At 43.6% G+C, this 21,277-nt stretch overlaps 1 protein-coding gene across 1 annotated transcript in view; it reads left to right on the top strand.

Moving 5' to 3' along the window:
* The window catches only part of ANO2 (anoctamin 2), a 137,986-nt gene that overhangs the window by 58,562 nt on the left and 58,147 nt on the right, over window positions 1-21,277 (top strand). Inside the window, exons 11-13 of the mRNA XM_081860946.1 lie at window positions 791-951; window positions 4,295-4,377; window positions 12,471-12,554. Of these exons, the coding sequence (XP_081717072.1) occupies window positions 791-951; window positions 4,295-4,377; window positions 12,471-12,554 (328 nt within the window). The remainder of the gene's footprint in view (window positions 1-790; window positions 952-4,294; window positions 4,378-12,470; window positions 12,555-21,277) is intronic.

Here is a 21,277-nt window from a genome sequence, read left to right on the forward strand (position 1 = left end):
CTTCGAAGGATTTAACTTCAACCGGCTCCCACGTAACCATCCAGCCACAGCTTCCAAACATCTGATCAGTGTGTCTGGGGCCGAGTCAGGATGGCCATCCATCAACAGATAGAGTTGGGTGTCATCAGCATACTGATGGCAGCCCAACTCAAAACTCTGGACAAGCTGTTTTTCTTCCACCTGCAGCAACCACTTGGATGGGAGAAATGACTGGGGAGGGGGAGGGGGAAGGCAAGGAAAATGGTGAGCAGGGGAAGGCTCAAGACACCTCCTGTGTATTTCTTGGTGCCATTAAATAGCACCCTCCTCTTAGCATTTTGTAAAGTTCCCACACCTAGAGGGGGATGCTATTTCAATTTCATTTGGCATTAAGCCCGAAGAAATGCTTCTCAGTGGTTCTTAGTGATTTTTTAAATTTTTATTGCCTTACTGGAGCCATTTTTCATTCTCTTTTTGTAATTAAATTGTATTGATTGATTCTGCAAAGAAATGGGTAAGATCTTAATTATCTTTTGTTCCTACTGCCGTTTGTCGTAGTTTTCATTTGTAAGTCACTACAATTTTTTTTTTAAATAGAAACATGGCCTGCAGATATTTCAAATAGATAAATAAGAAGGAAAACAACCAATGAATTTAAATAAATACTCCCTTCTCTTAGCCATCATCTGGATGTCTGAACTTCTGCCATTCTGTTCTCACTGAATGAAAGTCTGTGACTGTTCCGTAGCAGAAAGCAACTTCCCTCACAGATAACATGTTATTCTAATCTTTTGGATTTTGCTCTTCATAGCAAGGAGATGTGCGACCAACGTAATGCCTTCACCATGTGCCCTCTGTGTGACAAGACATGTGACTACTGGAACCTTAGTAGTGCTTGTGGCACAGCACGCGCCAGCCACTTATTTGACAACCCTGCCACCGTCTTTTTCTCTGTTTTCATGGCACTTTGGGGTAAGTTTTGCTTTGAATGTTATATGCCTCAGTTAGATAGGGCAACATTCATAAGATGATGCTCAATGATGGGTTCCTTCCAGGTTTACAGAACACCACAAAAGTAGTATCAATAAGGAAACAAGGGCCTGTTGGTCGGTTAAGAGGCAAACATGTAAAGGGGTTAATTGGTGTTTTAACTGGTATGGGGAAATTATAGGATCATAGAATTGTAGACTTGATTAGATTTGTTCTTGATGCAGTCTTGGTTTGGTTTATTGGGTTGTACCAGCAGAGGTGCGGGAACTGTTGTTAGAATTCCCCGCTCAATTAGCCCTAACAAGACAAGCATATTAACCTTGATGCCAGATAGTTCCTTTCTTAAGCAGTCTAAGCTCTGAATTTTTTTTTTCATTAGTTTGGGCATTAAGGAGACAATGGTCTCAGAGGCAGCCATACAAATGTGCAAATCTTTCTCACTCTGCCCTATCAGTTCCTTTGGCTGTGGACTGAGCCTGTTGATTAGGGGTAGAGCTTGTGTTTAACTGCATGTTGTTATGATCCACGTGTGTTATATAGTGGTACCTCGGGTTACAGACGCTTCAGGTTACAGACTCCACTAACCCAGAAATATTACCTCGGGTTAAGAACTTTGCTTCAGGATGAGAACAGAAATCGTGCGGCGGCTGCACAGCGGCAGCAGGAGGCCCCATTAGCTAAAGTGGTGCTTCAGGTTAAGAACAGTTTCAGGTTAAGAACTGACCTCCGGAACGAATTAAGTATGTAACCAGAGGTATCACTGTATAAGAATTTTCACATACTAGTGCTGGATCAGGAGACCAGTTACCCAGCTGTTCTTGGCGCTGCTGGAGGAAGAGGTGTGCAGGGGGAGTGCACCGCCCCCGGCAGCGCGATCCAGGCAGGGTGCCATTGCTGCTGCTCCCCTGCCTGCGCTGAGCGCCATGCCCCTACGGGTGGCACACCACGCCCCTAGGACATGCTCCACGCCCCCAAGATGCATGCCAGTCCTGCCCCCACCTTCTCTCCGTCCCCCGGTGCCAGAGCATGAAGCTCCGCCACTGGTTCTTGGTTGCCAACCTTCTCTTTGTTGGTTATGGTCATTAATGCTCTTTAAGGATGCAAGTTTCAATGACTCTTGGGCAGGGCCAGTGGGGTTAGCCCTTAGGGTATCTTCAGTAGCTATATGGCAGCAGTCTAGGATGGTCTTTTGAAGGAGAGGCTGGGCTGTTTCTTTATTGCTCTGCTTCCTCTCCTGGGCTCTAGTTAGCACCATGGTGGATTTATTGCACGTTCATAGAATTGTAGAGTTGGAAGGGACCCCCAAGGCCAGCCCTCTGCAATGCAATGAAAGCATCCATGGCAGCTGGCCACCCAATCTCTGCTTAAAAACCTTCAAGGAAGGAGAGTCCACTGCCTTCCTAGGGAGTCCGTTCTACTCTTGAACAGCTCCTACTGTCAGAAGGTTCTTCCTGGAATCTCCTTTCTTCCACTTAACAGGATCCAGCTATGCGGCTGACCCTGGTTTCCTTGCATCTGTGCACAGGGATATACATGGAAGCATGGCAGCTCCTGCTGAGTTCTATAAGGCAAAGTAAATCACACAGTGGGAAGGACCAGAACTGCTTCTCACACCCTGGGCCCTGGGGTCACCAGGCTCAGTGGGCAAGTTAATCCCCCAGTCCCAGTGGTGTTTTGGTGGTTGCCGTTCCCTCCAGTTATGTTGGGCTCCCACTGGTGGGTGGGTGGGCACCTACGGTGGGCAGGGGTATTTATTCATTATACCCACTCTTCACCCTAAGATAGAATCATAGAATCATAGAGTTGGAAGAGACCACAAGGGCCATCGAGTCCAACCCCCTGCCAAGCAGGAAACACCATCAAAGCACTCCTTGAGGGTTGTCAAGCCTCTGCTTAAAGATCCCGGGTGAGGGAATAACAACTTAAAACACAGCATTAAAAACTGTTTTAAAAAGTACAGAAAATGCAATCAAAGAAAATAGGGTGGATCCTGAAAATTCAGACTTTCAAGGGTCAAGCACCAGGGTGAAGAGCCACATCTTCATCACAAGAGAGTTCCTGCATGGGCTCTATGATTTTCCCAGGGGTCTTTGCAAAATAAACCACCCAGACACAACTTGTCATAGCGATACCATTTGCTAGTAGAGTGTAATAGCAGAGCTATAGGCCATTAAAAAAAATACAGTTGTTTGGTTTGTCCTATACCCACTCAAATCAGACTGGCAGAATAAATTAAGAGAGTATGTTGAATTAGCAAGGATATCGGCAAGGCTATGAGACGTTACAGATGAAAAATTTACCAGAGAGGGGGATATTGACAGAGTTTATGTAAAAGAACACTGTCAAAATATTAATCCGTCGGCTGGCCTTGATTGCGTTTCTGCAAGTAATAGGTCAACTTTATAAATTTAAAGTAATTAGAATAACGAGGAGAAAATAAAGCCAAGTGTGTAATTAAGGTATTCAGTTTGGGAACATAATGGGAGGGTCGGAGGTCATTTCAAATTCATTACAAAATGATATACAAAACAGGTATCAATTAAGGAATGAACATTTGTTTATTTTTATTATTTCTTTGACACCTGTTTAACATTTTGTTATATAGTTTTAAAAACAAAAAAAGCATTTTTAAAAACAAAAAACAAACAAACCATGTTATATGTGGACTAATACACAGACATTTTCAGATATTTGGGCATTGGATATTGCACATGTGTAGCCAGTGGAAAAGATTAGGGTGGTGAAGGACTGTTCTATCTGCTGTCACCCTGGGAGATGGGTGCAGACCCACAACCATGCAAGTGAATAGTCCTGATCTCCTTTTCTCTAGTTACCAGTCCTGACATTTTAGAAAGACTCCCTTGACTGCAATAAGGCTAATAGGTTATCATTCATGATGAGCGTACAGACTAATATTCAGTAATTTGAAGTTGGATTATGATAAATGCTACCCAAATTATTAATGTTAGGGTTTCAAGACTGAATGAGATCTGGTGTTCTATTGGAGGTATGGGGAAATATAACCTCTGGAAAGCATGTTATAAGTTTTCTCTCAATTATATGAAGTGTTAAAATTTTAAGGTCATGCAATGAAACCGTTTGGCAACAGGTTCACGTCAGGCAAAAAGTAGTGCTTCATTTCAGAAAAGTTCCCTGTATTGCTGATTATACTCTCCTTATTCTAGACATCATTCTAGACTGCGCAGGCTCTGATTTGCTACATATCTATATTAGGAGGGTTTGAATATTCAGCATACTGGTAATCAGAATAATCAATTTTGACTCTGAAACCCTCTTCTGATTAAAATTGGATTTTCTTTCTCAGCCACCATGTTCCTTGAAAACTGGAAGCGTTTGCAGATGAGACTAAGTTATTTCTGGGACCTAACTGGCTTGGAGGAGGAAGAAGTAAGGGTTTTTTATTATTACTTTTTTAAGTAGTCCAAATAGTTTCCAATAAAAAAAAAATCAGGTGGAGACTTGCTATTATAAATCCATAGGGTGTGGCTGGATATGACATTGGGACAAAAAGAGGTGCAATCTAAAGTAAAATAAAGGTAAAGGACCCCTGGACGGTTAAATCCAGCCAAAGGTGACTATGGGGTGCAGTGCTCATCTTGCTTCAGGCTGAGAGAGTCGGCGTTTGTCCACAGACAGCTTTCCGGATCATGTGGCCAGCATGACTAAACCGCTTCTGGCGTAACGGGACACCGTGACGGAAACCAGAGCAGCGCATGGAAACACCATTTACCTTCCCGCTGCAGCGGTACCTATTTATCTACTTGCACTGGCATGCTTTCGAACAGCTAGGTTGGCAGGAGCTGGGACAGAGCAATGGGAGCTCACCCCGTCGCGGGGATTCGAACCGCCGACCTTCTGATCGGCAAGTCCTAGGCTCTGTGGTTTAGACCACAGTGCCAACTGTGTTTACCTTACATCAGACTAGAATGAGATGATTGCTGTCACAGGAACAGAGACAGTTCTTGGTATGAGCTTTCGTGTGCATGCACACTTCTTCAGATACACTGAAACAGAAGTTTCCAGACCCTTCTATACCCTTCTTTCAGTGTATCTGAAGAAGTGTGCATGCACACGAAAGCTCATACCAAGAACTGACTTAGTTGGTCTTTAAGGTGCTACTGGAAGGAATTTGTTTTGTTTTGACTATGGCAGACCAACACGGCTACCTATCTGTAACAGGAACAGAGAGGTATAGTAAGAGTGGATTCAGTACCAAATAAAGTCGGATTTGGTGGGAACCATCCAGCCATTCATTTGTTTAGTAGTATAATATTAATAGCAAGCATAACATGGCACTGAGATTTTAAGTTTTCTTTAAACAACTTCCATTTCTGTTATATGAGGTTGGTGGAAAATTGTTTCATAGGAAAAAGAGATAAATCGCTCAAGCCTTTTCAGCTGAGTTTATCTTTGGACTATAGTAACTCTGTCTAGAATAATATTTGGAGGACGCTTCCCTTTTCTGTTGCTGAGCCCAGTTATCATGCAATGAAAATCTTAATGTTTTATTGTATCCACCCCTGGTTTAACACTGATCTATATTCCCTTATTCTACCTTTTCAATATGCTTTTTAAAGAAGGGTTAACATGATTTGCAGCCTTCTAGATTTCAACCCCTTTCCCCTTGGTTTCTAGTAGCTACATGTCAGAATGAGAGGTGGACGATGTAGATGAATTCCAAGATTCTGCAGATGTTGAGTGGGGAGGGAGACAGGGGAAGAGTCAGAAAGTTAATAAATGATATAAATGTGAAGATTAAAAGGATAGGAAACATGGTTAGCCTTAATCACAAAATTAGAAAGATTACTGGAAAGAAGAAAAAGAAATAACTTGAGATTGACACAGTGAACTACCATTAAGGCAACTGAGATGCATGAGAAAATGAAGGGAATCAGAACTGAACATTAGAGCAGGGATAAAAAGACTATCTGTATCTGTAAATAGATAAAAAATAGATAGAAAGACTATCTATTTCTGTATTGGATGTGAGTCATTGATGGAATTCTGTTTCTCAGTATTTTATTTTTGTTGTGTGTTTAAATTACTGGAATTACACCAGTTCAGAACCCAGTATAATTATGATCGTTGTTTAAGATAGGGGAGACTGTTTGATGTAGGAAAATTCTCCAGTCTCCAGACCAGGGTTGAACCTTCAATCTATCCAACTGTTAGTTATATGTAGGGGGGAAAGTATATTGTTTCAAACAGAAAACAAATCAATGGATGTCAGAACTGTTAAAAAACAACACAGATACGTTATTTAAAAATTCCCATAGGTAACTTCCATAGTGTAAACAGTATATTTGAGTCTATTCCTTGGTCACAGAAAAGTACTATTGACGTCAACAAGGCGTTTGCATAAGTACAAAATTCAGGATTTTGCTTTTTGTTTCTGAGATGGGAAGTCTCAGTTTTCATTTGGAACAATTATTTGGTCTTTAGCTTGGCTCACATGGTTTTCAATAAGTGTCTGGCAGCTGGACTGGCTTCCTTCCAGCATTAGTGGATGTGTGTGATGTGGATATATATATATATTCTCCGTACATGGATATTTAGACTTCCTCAACACATCAGAGTCATTTACAATATTGTTCTAAGTCAAACCGCCTTCCCTCTCTTAAACAAAGATCTTAATTCCACCGGCTTCTGCACCGGTGTGACTCCAATAATTTCAGCTAAACCACACTGGTGAAAATAAGTTCGGAATTAAACCCAAAGATCAGAAACTTGTAAGCTTAAAGCTGTCTTTGGGTGTTTTTCATTTGAGTTAAATCAAGAAAGGGTCACAAGGATAATTGCACTACCTCTGTCCCTTTTGCTGATCTCCCCAGACTTCAAAGTTGGAAACTTTCTCTGCTCATGGAGTCTTCACATACGTTTCAGAAACCTGATTCTCCAAGTTTTTAACACAAATGAGGGGATGCAATGAGCATTCTAGGTGACCAAAATGGTAGCAGGGCAGAGCGATTGCATTCATCTGTACTCTCCCGCTTTCAAGTATCTTTATTACTCTATAGACCAGGGGTCAGCAAACTTTTTCAGCAGGGGGCCGGTCCACTGTCCCTCAGACCTTGTAGGGGGCCAGACTATATTTTTTGGGGACGGAATGAACGAATTTCTATGTCCCACAAATAACCCAGAGATGCATTTTAAACAAAAGGACACATTCTACTCATGTAAAAACACGATGATTCCCGGACTGTCCATGGGCCGGATTGAGAAGGCGATTGGGCCGGATACGGCCCCCAGGCCTTAGTTTGCCTACCCATGCTACAGACGAGCAATGGAAGAAGACTATGCTCGCTGGTTGTGACCTATAGACCAAAACGATACACACAAAGAGTGGGTTTTCTTTTTTTCCCTGGAAGAATGCTCAGGTATGAGTGTCATCCATTTGTTCTGGCCACATTTGCCTGTGCTGGGGAGTCTGAAAACAAAAAGGTGGGGAAGGAAGAGTGACAAGGATATCTCCACATGCTCAGGCCACTGCTAACTGCTGGCCAGGTGGACCTGGCAGGGTCCAGGAGTGCTTCTTTTGCCCCATGCTGGGCTTGATTTTTTTAAAGGTAAGCTAGCGAATTAAGGAGGGATGCAGATGGTGCTGTGGGTTGAACCACAGAGCCTAGGACTTGCCGATCAGAAGATCAGCGGTTTGAATCCCTGCAAAGGGGTGAGCTCCTGTTGCTCGGTCCCAGCTCCTGCCAACCTAGCAGTTTGAAAGCATGCCAGTGCAAGTAGATAAATAGGTACCGCTCCGGGGGGAAGGTAACAGTGTTTCCATGTGCTGCTCTGGTTCACCAGATGTGGCTTAGGCATGCTGGCCACATGACCCGGAAGCTGTACGCCAGCTCCCTCCCTCGGCCAATAAAGCAAGATGAGCGCCGCAAACCCAGAGTCGGTCAGGACTGGACCTAATGGTCAGGGGTCACTTTACCTTTAGGGAAGCAAGGAAGGAGTTGAGGTGTCTTTGCAGACTCATGCCTCTGCCTCCCACCAGCTAGATGAAGTTGATGGCTAGTGCTTCCTTTGCCCCATGGAGGGGTTTTTCTGAATGCCCCCATATAGAACGTGTGAGAGAGATTCAGAGGTGATTTGTCTGAGAGAGAACATGTATTTGTGATGTGGGAGCAGTGCTTTTTTCTGGAGGGGACCCAGGGGTATGCAAACCCCTAATCATTTTGTGAATCTTTGTACTTTTGTCCATTTATTGTATTTCTTTTTCCTGATTTGAACTATAAAATGGTGGTTTTCTTGAGTCAAAATGAGAGTACCCCTGTGGGGGGAAAGCACTGTGTGGGAGGGAGAGAGGGAGATCATTGTGTTCTCTGCGTGTGATAGGAGAAGGGAGGTGTATTTTATTTTATTACATTTATATCCCACCTTTCCTTTAAATAACTCAGTCTCCCCTCCCCTTTTTATTGTGAGCTAGGCTTAGGACAATGGGACGCAGGTGGCGCTGTGGGTTAAAGCCTCAGCGCCTAGGACTTGCCGATCGAAAGGTCGGCGGTTCAAATCCCTGCGGCGGGGTGCGCTCCCGCTGCTCAGTCCCAGCGCCTGCCAACCTAGCAGTTCGAAAGCACCTCCGGGTGCAAGTAGATAAATAGGGACCGCTTACTGGCGGGAAGGTAAACGGCGTTTCCGTGTGCGGCTCTGGCTCGCCAGAGCAGCGATGTCACGCTGGCCACGTGACCTGGAAGTGTCTCCGGACAGCGCTGGCCCCCGGCCTCTTGAGTGAGATGGGCGCACAACCCCAGAGTCTGTCAAGACTGGCCCGAAAGGGCAGGGGTACCTTTACCTTTACCTTTAGGCTTAGGACAGGCTTCCTCAACCTCGCCCCCTCCAAATGTTTTTGGCCTACAACTCCCTAGCTAGCAGGACCAGTGGTCAGGGATGATGGGAGTTGTAGTCCCCAAACATCTGGAGGGCTGAGGTTGGGGAAGCCTGGCTTAGGAAGAGAGACAGTGACAGGCCCAAGTTCACCTAGTGAACTTTACGGTCCCTAGTTTTATGGCTGAAGCTCCCAGGTCCTAATTCAACACTCTAACCTCTCCACCACACTGACTCTCTGACATATGTGTGGTTGGGGAGAGATGCACTTGGGCAGAGAGGGAGAGATATTGGGCGAGAGAGAAAGAGAGAGAGAGAGAGGGATATCCCTATCATATATTTAGTATATTGCATCAGGTATTAGTTATTGTATCAGTGGTCTGAATACTCCAATTAATTTTGCTTTCTGGAAAACATGAAACCTGCTGAACTATAAATATTTATCATATTTTACATTCAGCGAAACATTTCAAATACGGTTCGGCGCCATAATGACCATAGCTGTCGGTTGATGGACTGTTGTAAGCCGATGGAACTGTTGGTAGGGGCCAAGACCGGGGAGGGGAGACGGTGAAAGAAAATTGGGAATTTAAAGTGTATAAATTGAGATTTATTTATTTTTTTAAAAAAAATTGCTTTTTATGAGAGATGGAGAAATCGTGGAATGGAATTTTTATGACCCTAGGGGAAATGTTTTAAGAGAATAAGTTTAAATATATCAGTTTTAATGAGAAATAAGATTAAATAAAGTAAACGTGGATGGCTAATTGGTGAAAGAGAGAATGGAAAATTACAGTATATTAAGATAAATTATTAGGATAAAAATAAAGATGAAGGATTTGCTGAAATATCTATTTGAACTAGAAAACAAAGAGGGGAGGTGTGAGGAGGTCAAGGAAATAAGTCATAGAAAGAAAATTATGTAAAGGTTTAACTTGTTTTGGTTGTTTCTGTTTTGATTGTATGTATTTTCTAATTATTTTTTTCCTTTTTATCTGTTTTTGCTTTTTTTATTTTTTGCATTTTTTCTTGGAAATGTCTTGTTTTTCTGTATTGTGTTTTCTTCTTTTTTGGGGTAATGTTTTAAAACCTGAATAAATATTATTCTACAAAAAAAAAAACAAAAAAAAAAAAACAATGACCATAGCTGTCAACTTACAGATTTGAAAATAAGGGACCAGCAGCCTCGAAAATAAGGGAACAGCAGCCAACATAAGGGATTTTGCTACTGTAAAGAGTTACTTACATTGGTAGGATTGACAGATGCTGTCAATCCGGCATGAGGTGGTTGTGGCGCCGTGGTGGCCGCTGAAGCGCCGCCCTTCTCCATCCCTCCCCATCCCCTCCTCTTCCTCCTCCCTCAGGCTGCCTCCTCAGCTGCCACCACCACTGCTGCCTCCGGGCTTGCGTGCTGGAGTCTCTCTCCCTCCCCCCTCTCTAGGGCGGAGAAGGGCCGATGGAACTCCTTGCGCCAGGACGACAGCGTCAGCGCGCGCTCTCTCTTGTGGCGGAGGACCCCAAACAGCTGCTTCCCTCCCGAGCCGGGCGAGCATGAAACCTGGGAAATTTAAGGGACATCATCAATAAGGGACAGCAGCGGGACACGGCACTGGGATAAGGGAGTTTCCCGCCAAATAAGGGACGGTTGACAGCTATGCACAATGACACCCCAAATGATGTAATTGCTTCAGATGCTTTGTATTTAAAAAGAAAGCTGGTCCACTAAGCTGAGCCCATGAATAGCCCATCTGTTGCTTGACTAGTCTCCTGTTTTTGCTGCCTGTGTCGGTTTGCACAGGATCAGAGAACTTGTCAGGCAAAGGACACTCTGGTTTCGGCCACCAGCTACAGGAACAAGGTCTGATGCGAAGCTGCACCGCTTCTATTCAAGCAAGAACACCAGGAAGGAAGTATGAGCCTTCCTGAACTGGTTATACAATCCTGTTTACAACTCACTGCTCTGTTCTAGCACTGTCTGACTGATCTCCCTCATTTCCTCCTGCTCATTGTCATTTTAGTTTGTAAGCCTCAGGACAGGGCTTGTGCCTCATTTTCGTTTGTGAACAGTGCCTGCCACTATAGTTTTCTACTTGATACAGTGGTACCTCGCAAGACGAATGCCTCGTAAGACGAAAAACGCGCAAGACGAAAGGGTTTTTCGTTTTTTTAGTTGCTTCGCAAGACGATTTTCCCTATGGGCTTGCTTCGCAAGACGAAAATGTCTTGCGAGTTTGTTTCCTTTTTCTTACAACCGTTAATACCCAGGGAATCTGTGCTCCGCAAGACGAAAAAATCGCAAGACAAAACAACTCGCGGAACGAATTAATTTCGTCTTGCGAGGCACCACTGTATTTGTTGCTCCGAGAGATAATTGTTTGAGTGAGATTGAAATATAATAAATAAATAAATAAAATATACATTTGCCGGACAGGATTTGATTTGGTTCATGAGTTGTGTAGGTCTCATCAATATATATTCATTTGAAACAGACAACAGGCAAAGTGTGTTCTCCCTCATGGAGAGCACGTGTTGCGGTTGGGGCTGACGAGACACCTCACTGTTGCTAGGCAAAAGGTTTGGCCATTCTTTTAAGGAGGGGCGGGCTGTTACTGGGGAAATTTATATGTTGCCATTTGTTGATTGACAGCCCTATTTGTTAAATACAATGCTCGCAGCGAGGAACTTCCTCTTTTCGCTGCGTGCTTCGGATCACCCGCCCTCCCTTCCTTAATGTTAGGCTGTTTGCTTGACCTTGCTATGCCTGTCATGGGGTCGTCTGCTTTGGGGCAGGGGCCTGGTAGGAATTTTGTCCATTTGGCTGATTAGTGTGTGCCACTTGGTTTTTTGCCTACTGCGTAGCAAATCGTCACAACTTGTAAGGTTGCGGTTAGGCATTGGTTTGGGAATTGGTTGGTGGAGGGGTATGGATTTGGCTGTGCCTGCCCCTCCAAAATGCTGCTGCTTCAAGGGTTTTCCGTTAAAGGAACTAGGGGCTCCCCATGCTTTTGTCCGAAACCCCCTGGCAAGGGGCTAGGGCCACGCAAGCCCCTGGGAGCATCTGGGGAGAGGTGAGGCATGATTCCCAGTCCCGTCTCTCTCCCCAGGTGACTTACCCTTGCTGACTTCGCGGGGGGTGCAAATGTCAGAGCTGTCCCCGTGCGGGGGCAGTTAGTGCTACCAGTGCCTAAGCAACCACTCACATTGCTGTAATTTGAATAAAGTTGTGGCCAAAATTATGCCAAAAACCTTAAACAAAAATTAAGTGTCATTGTGTTTTTATTTGGGGGGGGGTGTCTTGGGGACCTCGACGTGCAAATGCCGCATCTTATTTCAAAACCAGTTATAAGGTCCAGTGTGACTATTTTAATTCAATTGTTTATTTAGTAAGTATTGCAAGATGTTGGTTCTAAATGTGTTCTCCCTTCCTCTCCACTGCCAAAAACGTCCCAAGGAACTAGTAAAGGTTAGACTTCTTTTTCCATTTTGATAACCATATCAGTGTTACAGTGTAACCAGATAAGTGTTTCTTATCTGATTGGTGTGTTTTTTAATTGTGATCTACTGAATCGTGTATCGATGTGCTTTTATTCCATTTGATTATCTACAAATCTTCTGATGTTAAATTTGCACCACATTTTTACATTTTTCTTTAGGAACATCCCAGACCAGAATATGAAACCAAATTGCTACAGAAGAAATCCCAAACCGAAAAATGCAAAAAAACATGTCAAGATGAGGTATGACATTTCAGTTTTACTGTAAAACAAAATGACTGCCTTGGTTTCTTCCATCTGTCTGTCTGGTTGTTTTAACTGTATCTAGTTTTGAAATTGTTTTGTGGGTCTTTGGACTGCAATAAAGTTTTGATTTGATTTGATTTTTTACTGTATTTTTGCCTTCCATTTCTTTTCAACATGCATATTATGTTTTTCTTAGGGCCATAACCTTTAACTGATTAAAGCCTTGGTTGAATAAACCGGGTTTTGCTCCAAAAGACAAGTTCTTGCTTATTTTGGGGTGGTAGGTAGGGTGCTATTTTGATTTTGTTGTGTTCCTACAATTGAAAATGAAACAGATAATTTTCCATTGATGGATGGCAGTGTTTTTTTAATGACTGATCCTTAAGTATTAAAAAAGACTCGTTTTCATAAGATACACATTGACTGATATTTATTTCAAGTGAATTGCTTGGTTAACAAACAGCTTTGGACAATTCAGTACTTCTGCTGCCACTGCCTAGACTCTGCAGAGTGGGACAGTCACTGCCACACCAGCAACCCGACCATTTATGGTGGCAGTAGGAGAAGGTAGGGAGACAGGCAGATGCCATCCAGTGTTGGCTGTAAGAGAATCCAGCAGATTCTAGGCTGGCTTCGCTCATTTTGAGACTTTCTGCTGGTAGGGATATCACAGGCGTACCTTCTGGTTTCCCTCATATTCAGGAAGCAGAAGAGGTAGGTCTGTACCAATAGGAGGTCAGCTGAATAGCCCAGAGCAGGGGTGCCAACTCCTGGGAGCCCAGCCCTCCCCCGCCCCAAATTTTTAAAGGAATGCCTGGGCTCTTTCCTCAGAGCAAGGTGTTCTGGGCAAGGTGGACCATGAGAGTTTCGATGCCACTGTGGCATTGTCGTGGCAGCTGAAGTTTATTTTTTAGTTTTTTTTATAAAAGTTAATAGTTAAACAGCTAAATTTAAAAAAGAATTTCTAACTACGATGGCAAAATCACAGCAGCACAGGCACTCCCTTTGACCACCTTACCCAGAATGCCTTTCTTTGAGGAAAGACACCGCAACATGTTCTCAGAGTGAGGCAGTGGCACAGTGAGCCAAGCCGCAGCATTAGGAGTGGCAAAACAATGAATGAGTAAGGTGGCGGGTTGGGGAAAGAAGGAGCCATGGTCATGGCGGCAGCGGAGGAAAGGAGGAAGACGGTATTGCTCTGGAGAGCCATAGGAGCTGGCAGGGCAGGCATAGGCAGTGGCAAGTGAGGAAAATAAGTGCAGGGCTTATGGGATACTTATTTGCCACCCATCCTGACTGAGGCAATTTGCCTCTTCCTGGAGCTTGCCTAGGAACGCGCGTGACACTGTGGTCTAAACCACAGAGCCTAGGACTTGCTGATCAGAAGGTTGGCGGTTCAAATCCCTGCGACTGGGTGAGCCCCTGTTGCTCGGTCCCAGCTCCTGCCAACCTAGCAGTTCGAAAGCACATCAAGTGCAAGTACATAAATAGGTACTGCTCCGGTGGGAAGATAAACGGCGTTTCCATGCGCTGCTCTGGTTCGCCAGAAGCGGCTTAGTCATGCTGGCCACATGACCCAGAAAAACTGTCTGCGGACAAACGCCCGCTCCCTCGGCCAATAAAGCGAGATGAGCGCCACAACCCCAGAGTCGTCCGCGACTGGACCTAATGGTCAGGGGTCCCTTTACTTTTAGAGCTTGCCTTGATGACAGTGCTGGATTTATGTATAAGCTAAACAAGCTATAGTTTAGGGCCCTACTTTCTTGGGGGGGGGATTAAAGGAAAAGAAAACTGAATGTACATTTCCAAAATATAAGATTAAAAAACAAATAAAATAAAACCTACATACAGCAACAGTGTTTTGTGTGTTGTGTAGGCTCCTATGATGTAAGTAATGGGCCCTGCCTGCTAGCCTGCTCCCTAAAATATCACTGGTTTGCTCATTTTTATATACAGTGGTACCTTTGTTCTCAAACTTAATCCATTCCAGAAGTCTGTTCCAAAAGCAAAGCGTTCCAAAACCAAGGCGTGCTTTCCCATTGAAAATAATTTATTGTTGACAAAGGACAGCTGGACATATAAAGGGCCCCATTAACTTCGGTTGCTTAGGGCCTCATCAAATCTAAATCTGGCCCTGCTGGATAGTAAAGCCCAATAGGCTGGTTAGTCTCCTATATCTAACAATCTTCAAGAGAAGCACTAAGTTTCAATGCAACCAGAATTTCTCAAGGGGTTTTCTCCACCCACCCAGTTCATCAAAGTTTACCATACTGAGACAAACCATCTGAATTCCAGCAGAAGCCAAAACAGTTTCAAAGATGTGTTCAATTTCTTGCAGGAGGGTTTTACACAACCCGACAAAAACCACAGTGCACTTCATAGTGTCATAAATTAAGTTACTATAATGCTGCGTTTCATAACTGCTTTGGAGTAATAATTCTCCATATTCTAGTAATGCAGCTTTCATCCCAAAATGAGCATGACTTTCTCACCCGGCTGAGGTTTCCCCATAAAAGGCAAGGAACTGCAACTGAGCAAAGACTGTAGATGATAATATTAGTTCTTCCATTGCCCAGACTATCATGGCACATTAAAATGTATGCATTGGGATAATTGTTTCCATTAATATCGGTGCCTGTCATGCATGCATAAACCCTGACAGGATAATGAGGATACGGATAAGCTTTCTGTCTTCTACAAAGCGGATGTTTTGTCCGTTTGATAAAGCTGCCAAGTTAGGAAAGTTTTAACAATATCCATATTCATCAGAGATTCGCTTTGCACGACCCTTGCTCTGCTTTGTTAAGGGGAGATTGTAGGACAGATGTATGCATTGTGTTAACCTTTTGTGTGGACTTTGCTTTGGTCAAAACTGTGTTTGGGCTTGTTCAATGGTGTAGCTCCCATAGGAAAGCTAGTACCAGAAACTAGCGTTTTCCTTTAATTTTCACCGATATATATTTATATATAGACACACAAAAAAACTTGTGTACCGAAGAGAGTTTGTTGCCAGTACTTACTGCTGTTTTCCCCTTTGTGGAGGGAGAAAGAGAGAGAAGAGAGAAAGATAAATATGGGTGATAATAGATGCTAATGCTGGAGTCTGATGGATTCTTGAACTCACCATTAATGGAGCCCCCCTCCATTAGAATATTCAAATGAATTGCTATGCACTTGTCTAATGTCTAATGTGTGATTTTTAAAGCTTCCTTTTTTAAAAATACCATATTTACTCAAATCTAATGCTCACCTTTTTTGGCCAAATTAGGTTGTGAAAAGTAATGTGCGCTTTAGATTTGATTACACATTTACATTCGCCAGCAAATACTTTTTTTGGTTTCAAGGTTCTGGAAACTGAGGTGCGCATTAGATTCAATGGCACATGAGACTTGAATAAATATGGTACAGGTTTATTGATTTTTGAGAATGTACCAAATCAAAGGAGAATAAAAAGCCATAACTGTAGCTGTGACTGAGTGAAGTACAGAGGTTGTTTATATCTTCTTCTTCTTCTTCTTCTTCTTCTTCTTCTTCTTCTTCTTCTTCTATATTAATAAATATGGAGGAGTGGCTCAGAATTTACATTAGAATGAAATCAGATCAAAACCCATAAAAAGTTGGATGTTTAGCCTGCAAAAGAGAGGAGATATGATAGACATCTTCAAATATCTAAAAGGCTGTCATGTGAAGGATAGAGCAAGCTTGTTTTTTCTCCAGCTCTGGAGGGTGGGGTTCAAGCCACTTACAAGAAAGGAGGTTCTGGCTCAACACCAGGAATAACTTTCTGATAGTGGAATGGACTCCCTTGGGAGATGGTGGACTCTCCTTCCTTGGAGGTTTTTAAGCAGAGTTTGGATGTCCACCTATCATGGATGCTTTAGCTGAGATTCCAGACTGGATGACTGGACTGTACAATTCTACGATTCGAGGCAAAAGAGGGATAGGATCAAATGGTTGGGGAAAGGGAACAGTCTCAAACATGTCAAGGCCAGGCAAAAGGAGAATCTGTTAGAGGGGAGGGGAGTTTGATGTGTGAGTCATTGGAGGTTTATATAATACACTATTTTTGGTTATAGATGTTATAAATGGAAACCATGTGACTTCAAGCCTGGCGGTGGCCAAAAGCAAAGCCCCCAAGTCCTTATGTTCTGCAGTGGCATTACAGGCAATTTGAAATAATAATAATAATAATAATAATAATAATAATAATAATAATAATAATAATAATTTATTTATTATTTATACCCCACCCATCTGGCCACTCTGGGCAGCTTCCAACAAAATATTGAAATACAATGGTCTGTTAAACATTAAAAGCTTCCCTAAACAGGGCTGCCTTCAGATGTCTTCTAAATGTCTGGTAGTTGTTGTTCTCTTTGACATCTGGTGGGCGGGCATTCCACAGGGTGGGTGCCACTACCGAGAAGGCCCTGTGCCTGGTTCCCTGTAACTTGGCTTCTTGCAGCGAAGGAACCTCCAGAAGGCCCTTGGCGCTGAATCCCAGTGTCTGGGCTGAATGATGGGGGTGGAGACGCTCCTTCAGGTTTACTGGACCGAGGCCGTTTAGGGCTTTAAAGGTCAGCACCAACACTTTGAATTGTGCTCAGAAACATACTATGAAAGCTATGTGTTTATGCTGTTTATGCAATATGGGAAGTCGAGTCATTTCTCATGTGGTATACAAGGGGACCTTTGTGCTCACAATGGGAATATGTCAACCCAAGCATTCGGCATTTTGGTTTGGTTTTGGTTTTCTCACCATACTTATAAAGGCGTGTTCCACAAAATCAATAATTTATCTCCTGGGGATTATGTTGCAGTTATTAGAGGTTTTTATTCTGTTGTAGTAGTGTTTCTGAGCATGACACATTTTGCCATCGAGGTCTCCACGATGCAGTAAATATTTTATCTGTTAGATTGAAAGTGGGGGAAAGAGCTTGTCAGGAGTGGAACAGATACACAAGGTTGATTTATCACTCTAACAATGCCCTAAAGGTGCTAGTATTTCAAAAGGAAGCTGAAAAGGCTGGAACATTTATAATGAATGCCTAAGGTTAAGCAGTGGAACAAACAGTGAATAATTAAAAATAATTACATGCACCTGAAAACAGATGATGACAAGTTCTTTTTTTAAAAAGTGATCCGAAAAGGCTTCGATGAGAGTCCTCACCATATTGCGTGTGAGTTATTTTATCATTGGGATTCTTCTTTTTCAAAACCCATAATTATTTATTCATAAATATGGAATTATAACATAGTAAACGATGCATAAGTATAATATTCTTACAAGCATCCACTAGCGTAAGAATTAAAGACAGTCACTGCCTCAGATGGCTTTAAAGGTGATTAGATCAGTGGTTCCCCAACCTTTTTTGGGCCATGTCCCACCAAAACCCTGATGCCTCCCCTACCCCCCGTGACATATAATTCTTATTATTCAAAAAGTGAGCTCCTACTCATGTGGAGGAAGCCTAAAAGGCCATTCACATGGTCTAAACAAGCTTCCAAATTGCCCCCCTTAAAAATCAAATTGTGCCCCATGTGGGGAACCACGGGATTAGATTAAATACATAGATAGAACTGATACGGGACGTGGGCGGCACTGTGGGTTAAACCACAGAGCCTAGGACTTGCTGATCCGAAGGTCGGTGGTTCGAATCCCCGCGACGGGGTGAGCTCCCGTTGCTGGGTCCCAGCTCCTGCCAACCTAGCAGTTCAAAAGCACGTCAAAGTGCAAGTAGATAAATAGGTACCACTCTGGCGGAAAGGTAAATGGCATTTCTGTGCGCTGCTCTGGTTCGCCAGAAGCGGCCTTGTCACACTACCCAGAAGCTGTATTCCGGCTCACTTGGCCAATAAAGCAAGATGAGCACCGCAACCCCAGAGTCGGTCACGACTGGACCTAATGGTCAGGGGTCCCCTTTACCTTAGAACTGATACAGTCCATTGTTGAGAAGTAGACCTGTGCATACCAATTGCTGAGCAGCAAATCGTGCAGGAGGACTCTTGTCCTCAATTGTTTCCTTCACGTCTGCCTGTGGGCATCCAGCTGGCCACTGTTAGTTACAGGATGCTGCCTAATGAGCCTTTGGTCTGATCCTGCAGGGTTCTTCTACTTCACATATCCTAAAATAGTGTATCCAAGAATTTAATGATTTTCCCCCCTTGAGGACTACAGTGGAACCTCGGATTGCGAACGTGATCCGTGCAGGAGCCACGTTTGCAACCCGCAGTGCCGCATCTGCGTACGTGCGGGTCGCGATTCACCGCTTCTGTGCATGCGCGAGCGTGAGCACCAAAACCCGGAAGTAACCCGTTCCAGTACTTCTGGGTTCGGCATGGTGCACAACCCCAAAATGTGTAACCTGAAGTGTCTGTAACCCGAGGTACCACTGTACTCTGATTGCCTACCTGTTCAGGGAAGTTTTTAATGTGTGACATTTTAATGTATTTTTAATCATTGTAGGAAGCCGCCCAGAGTGGCTGGGGAAGCCCAGCCAGATGGGCAGGGTACAAATTAATAATAATAATAATAATAATAATAATAATAATAATAATAATAATATATTTTACCTTCCCTTGGATCAGGGATGGAAAGCAAGGGATCACTCTTCCCCCAGTATTAAAGTTGTAAAAAGAAAAAGAAAAATGAGTCTAGTTCAATAAAGTAGTTCATTTTTATTTATTTACTTTGCATATTTTCTGTACCGTAACACTTGGCTTCCTTGGCTTTCCTGAATTAGAACATCAGGATTGGGCCTAGCATTTTTAAAGCATTATTGCATTTGAGTGTCCAGGCTCCATCCAGCATAAACTGAAGCTCGGTGTGAACATGTTCAGATTTCATTCCCTGAGGTAAATTCTGAAGGCAACCTGTTGATTTCAGAGCGGCAAGTGCTCCATTGGCTTAGGCCAGTAAGAAAACCCGATGCAGGGCTCACCCACACTTCCATTTGGTCTGTGTTTCTAGGCAAAAGTCCAGGCTTCCCAGATCTCTGACCAAGAACTCTTTTTTTTTTCCTCCAGCAAGAAAAGCCCCCTCTTTACTGCTGAATCAGAACAAATGACAGTTTGCGGCAAACTCAAATTGCCGTTTGCTCCAGTAAAGATCGGGTTTTCCTGGGGAAAGTGGCTGGACCCCCCCCCCCCCAAAAAAAAAGTGCTAGGACACAGAAAGTGCAGACCAAGCCTAGAAAATGGAGGGCCACAAGTTCATGAGGTGTTCTGAGAGCTGCACATTAACTTTCCCCCTTTGTTTTACATGAAAGCGTGTTCTCCTTAATAGAGAGCATGTGCTGCGGTGGGGTCTGGAAGGCCACCCCTCTGTTGCTGGGCAGGTTAGTCTGGATGACCATCTCTAGTGATTTCGCAGTTGGGTTGTTGGGCAAATTTTGGTGTTGCCATTTCGGGGGTTGGACCAAAGGTTATAAAATGAAGTCACCCAGCTCTGACTGGGCTGTTTTTCTGTATGCATCGGATCACCCGCCCACCCTCCCTAATTTTAAGGATCTTGGTTGACCTTGCTATGCCTGTCATGGGGTTGCCTGCTCTTGGGGCAGGGGCCTGGTAGGAATTTTGTCCACTTGGCTGATTGGCTGGTGCCATTTGGTTTTTGCCTACTGCGTAGCAAATCGTCACAACTTGGAAGGTTGCATTGGTTTATGGTTTGGTTGGTTGAGGGGCATGGATTGGCTGTGCCTGCCCCTCCAATGCTGCTGCGTTAAAGGAATCCAGGAGCTTACCATTCTTTCATCCATACCCCTGAAGGGGGCTTAGGGCCGTGCAAGCCCCAGTGAGCATGGGGGGGGTGAGGGTCTGGTGCCCGGCCCCATGCTCTCCCCAATATTGTTTTCCCTTACTGGCTTTCGCTGGAATCCGGAAGTCAGTTCTGTCCCTGGGCGTGGGGACAGATAGTCATAACCAATGCCTAAGCAACCACTCACATTTATGTATTTTAATAAAGTTGTGGCCAAAATTATGCCAAAAACCTTAAACAAAAATTATGTGTGAAATGTGAATCATTTGGGGGGTGGATTGGAAGACCTTGACACGCAATTAGCTTCTTGAGTTGCTACAGACATAGCTGACATACAGTGGTGCCTCGCAAGACGAAATTAATTCGTTCCACGAGTTTTTTCGTCTTGCGATTTTTTCGTCTTGCGAAGCACGGACTTTGGAAAAGCTTCAAAAATGCCAAAGTCTTCAAAAACCTCAAAAAGGGCTACCACACTGCCTGCTATGAGTTGATCCTTGAAGTCAAGTCGCAACTGCACCCCCTGAATGCACTGTTTTAAGAAAAAGGAAACAAACTTGCAAGACAAAGGAAACAAACTTGCAAGATGTTTTCGTCTTGCGAAGCAAGCCCATAGGGAAATCCATCTTGCGAAGCAACTCAAAAAACGAAAAACTCTTTCGTTTTGCGAATTTTTCGTCTTACGAGGCATTCGTCTTGCGAGGTACCACTGTACTGAAATGGAGACAGAAATGAGGAGCATGAATGTGATTGTGTACTATTCTTCACAAGGACATTGTACAGTGGCCCTGTGAGGGATGTTGTTATCATGATGAACAATCCCTCAGCGGCATTTCCATCCCCGTTTAAGAATTTGCAGGATTCACGAGAAAATAAATTAGTCCTAAGCCTCACGTTGTGCATCTTGATTGACATTTCCAACTTGGAGAAAGTAACTTAACAGACACTAAACTGAGTAATTTTAGAA

The sequence above is a fragment of the Podarcis erhardii genome, assembly GCF_964252035.2.
Source record: "Podarcis erhardii genome assembly, chromosome: 5".
Taxonomy (NCBI): Eukaryota; Metazoa; Chordata; class Lepidosauria; order Squamata; family Lacertidae; genus Podarcis; species Podarcis erhardii.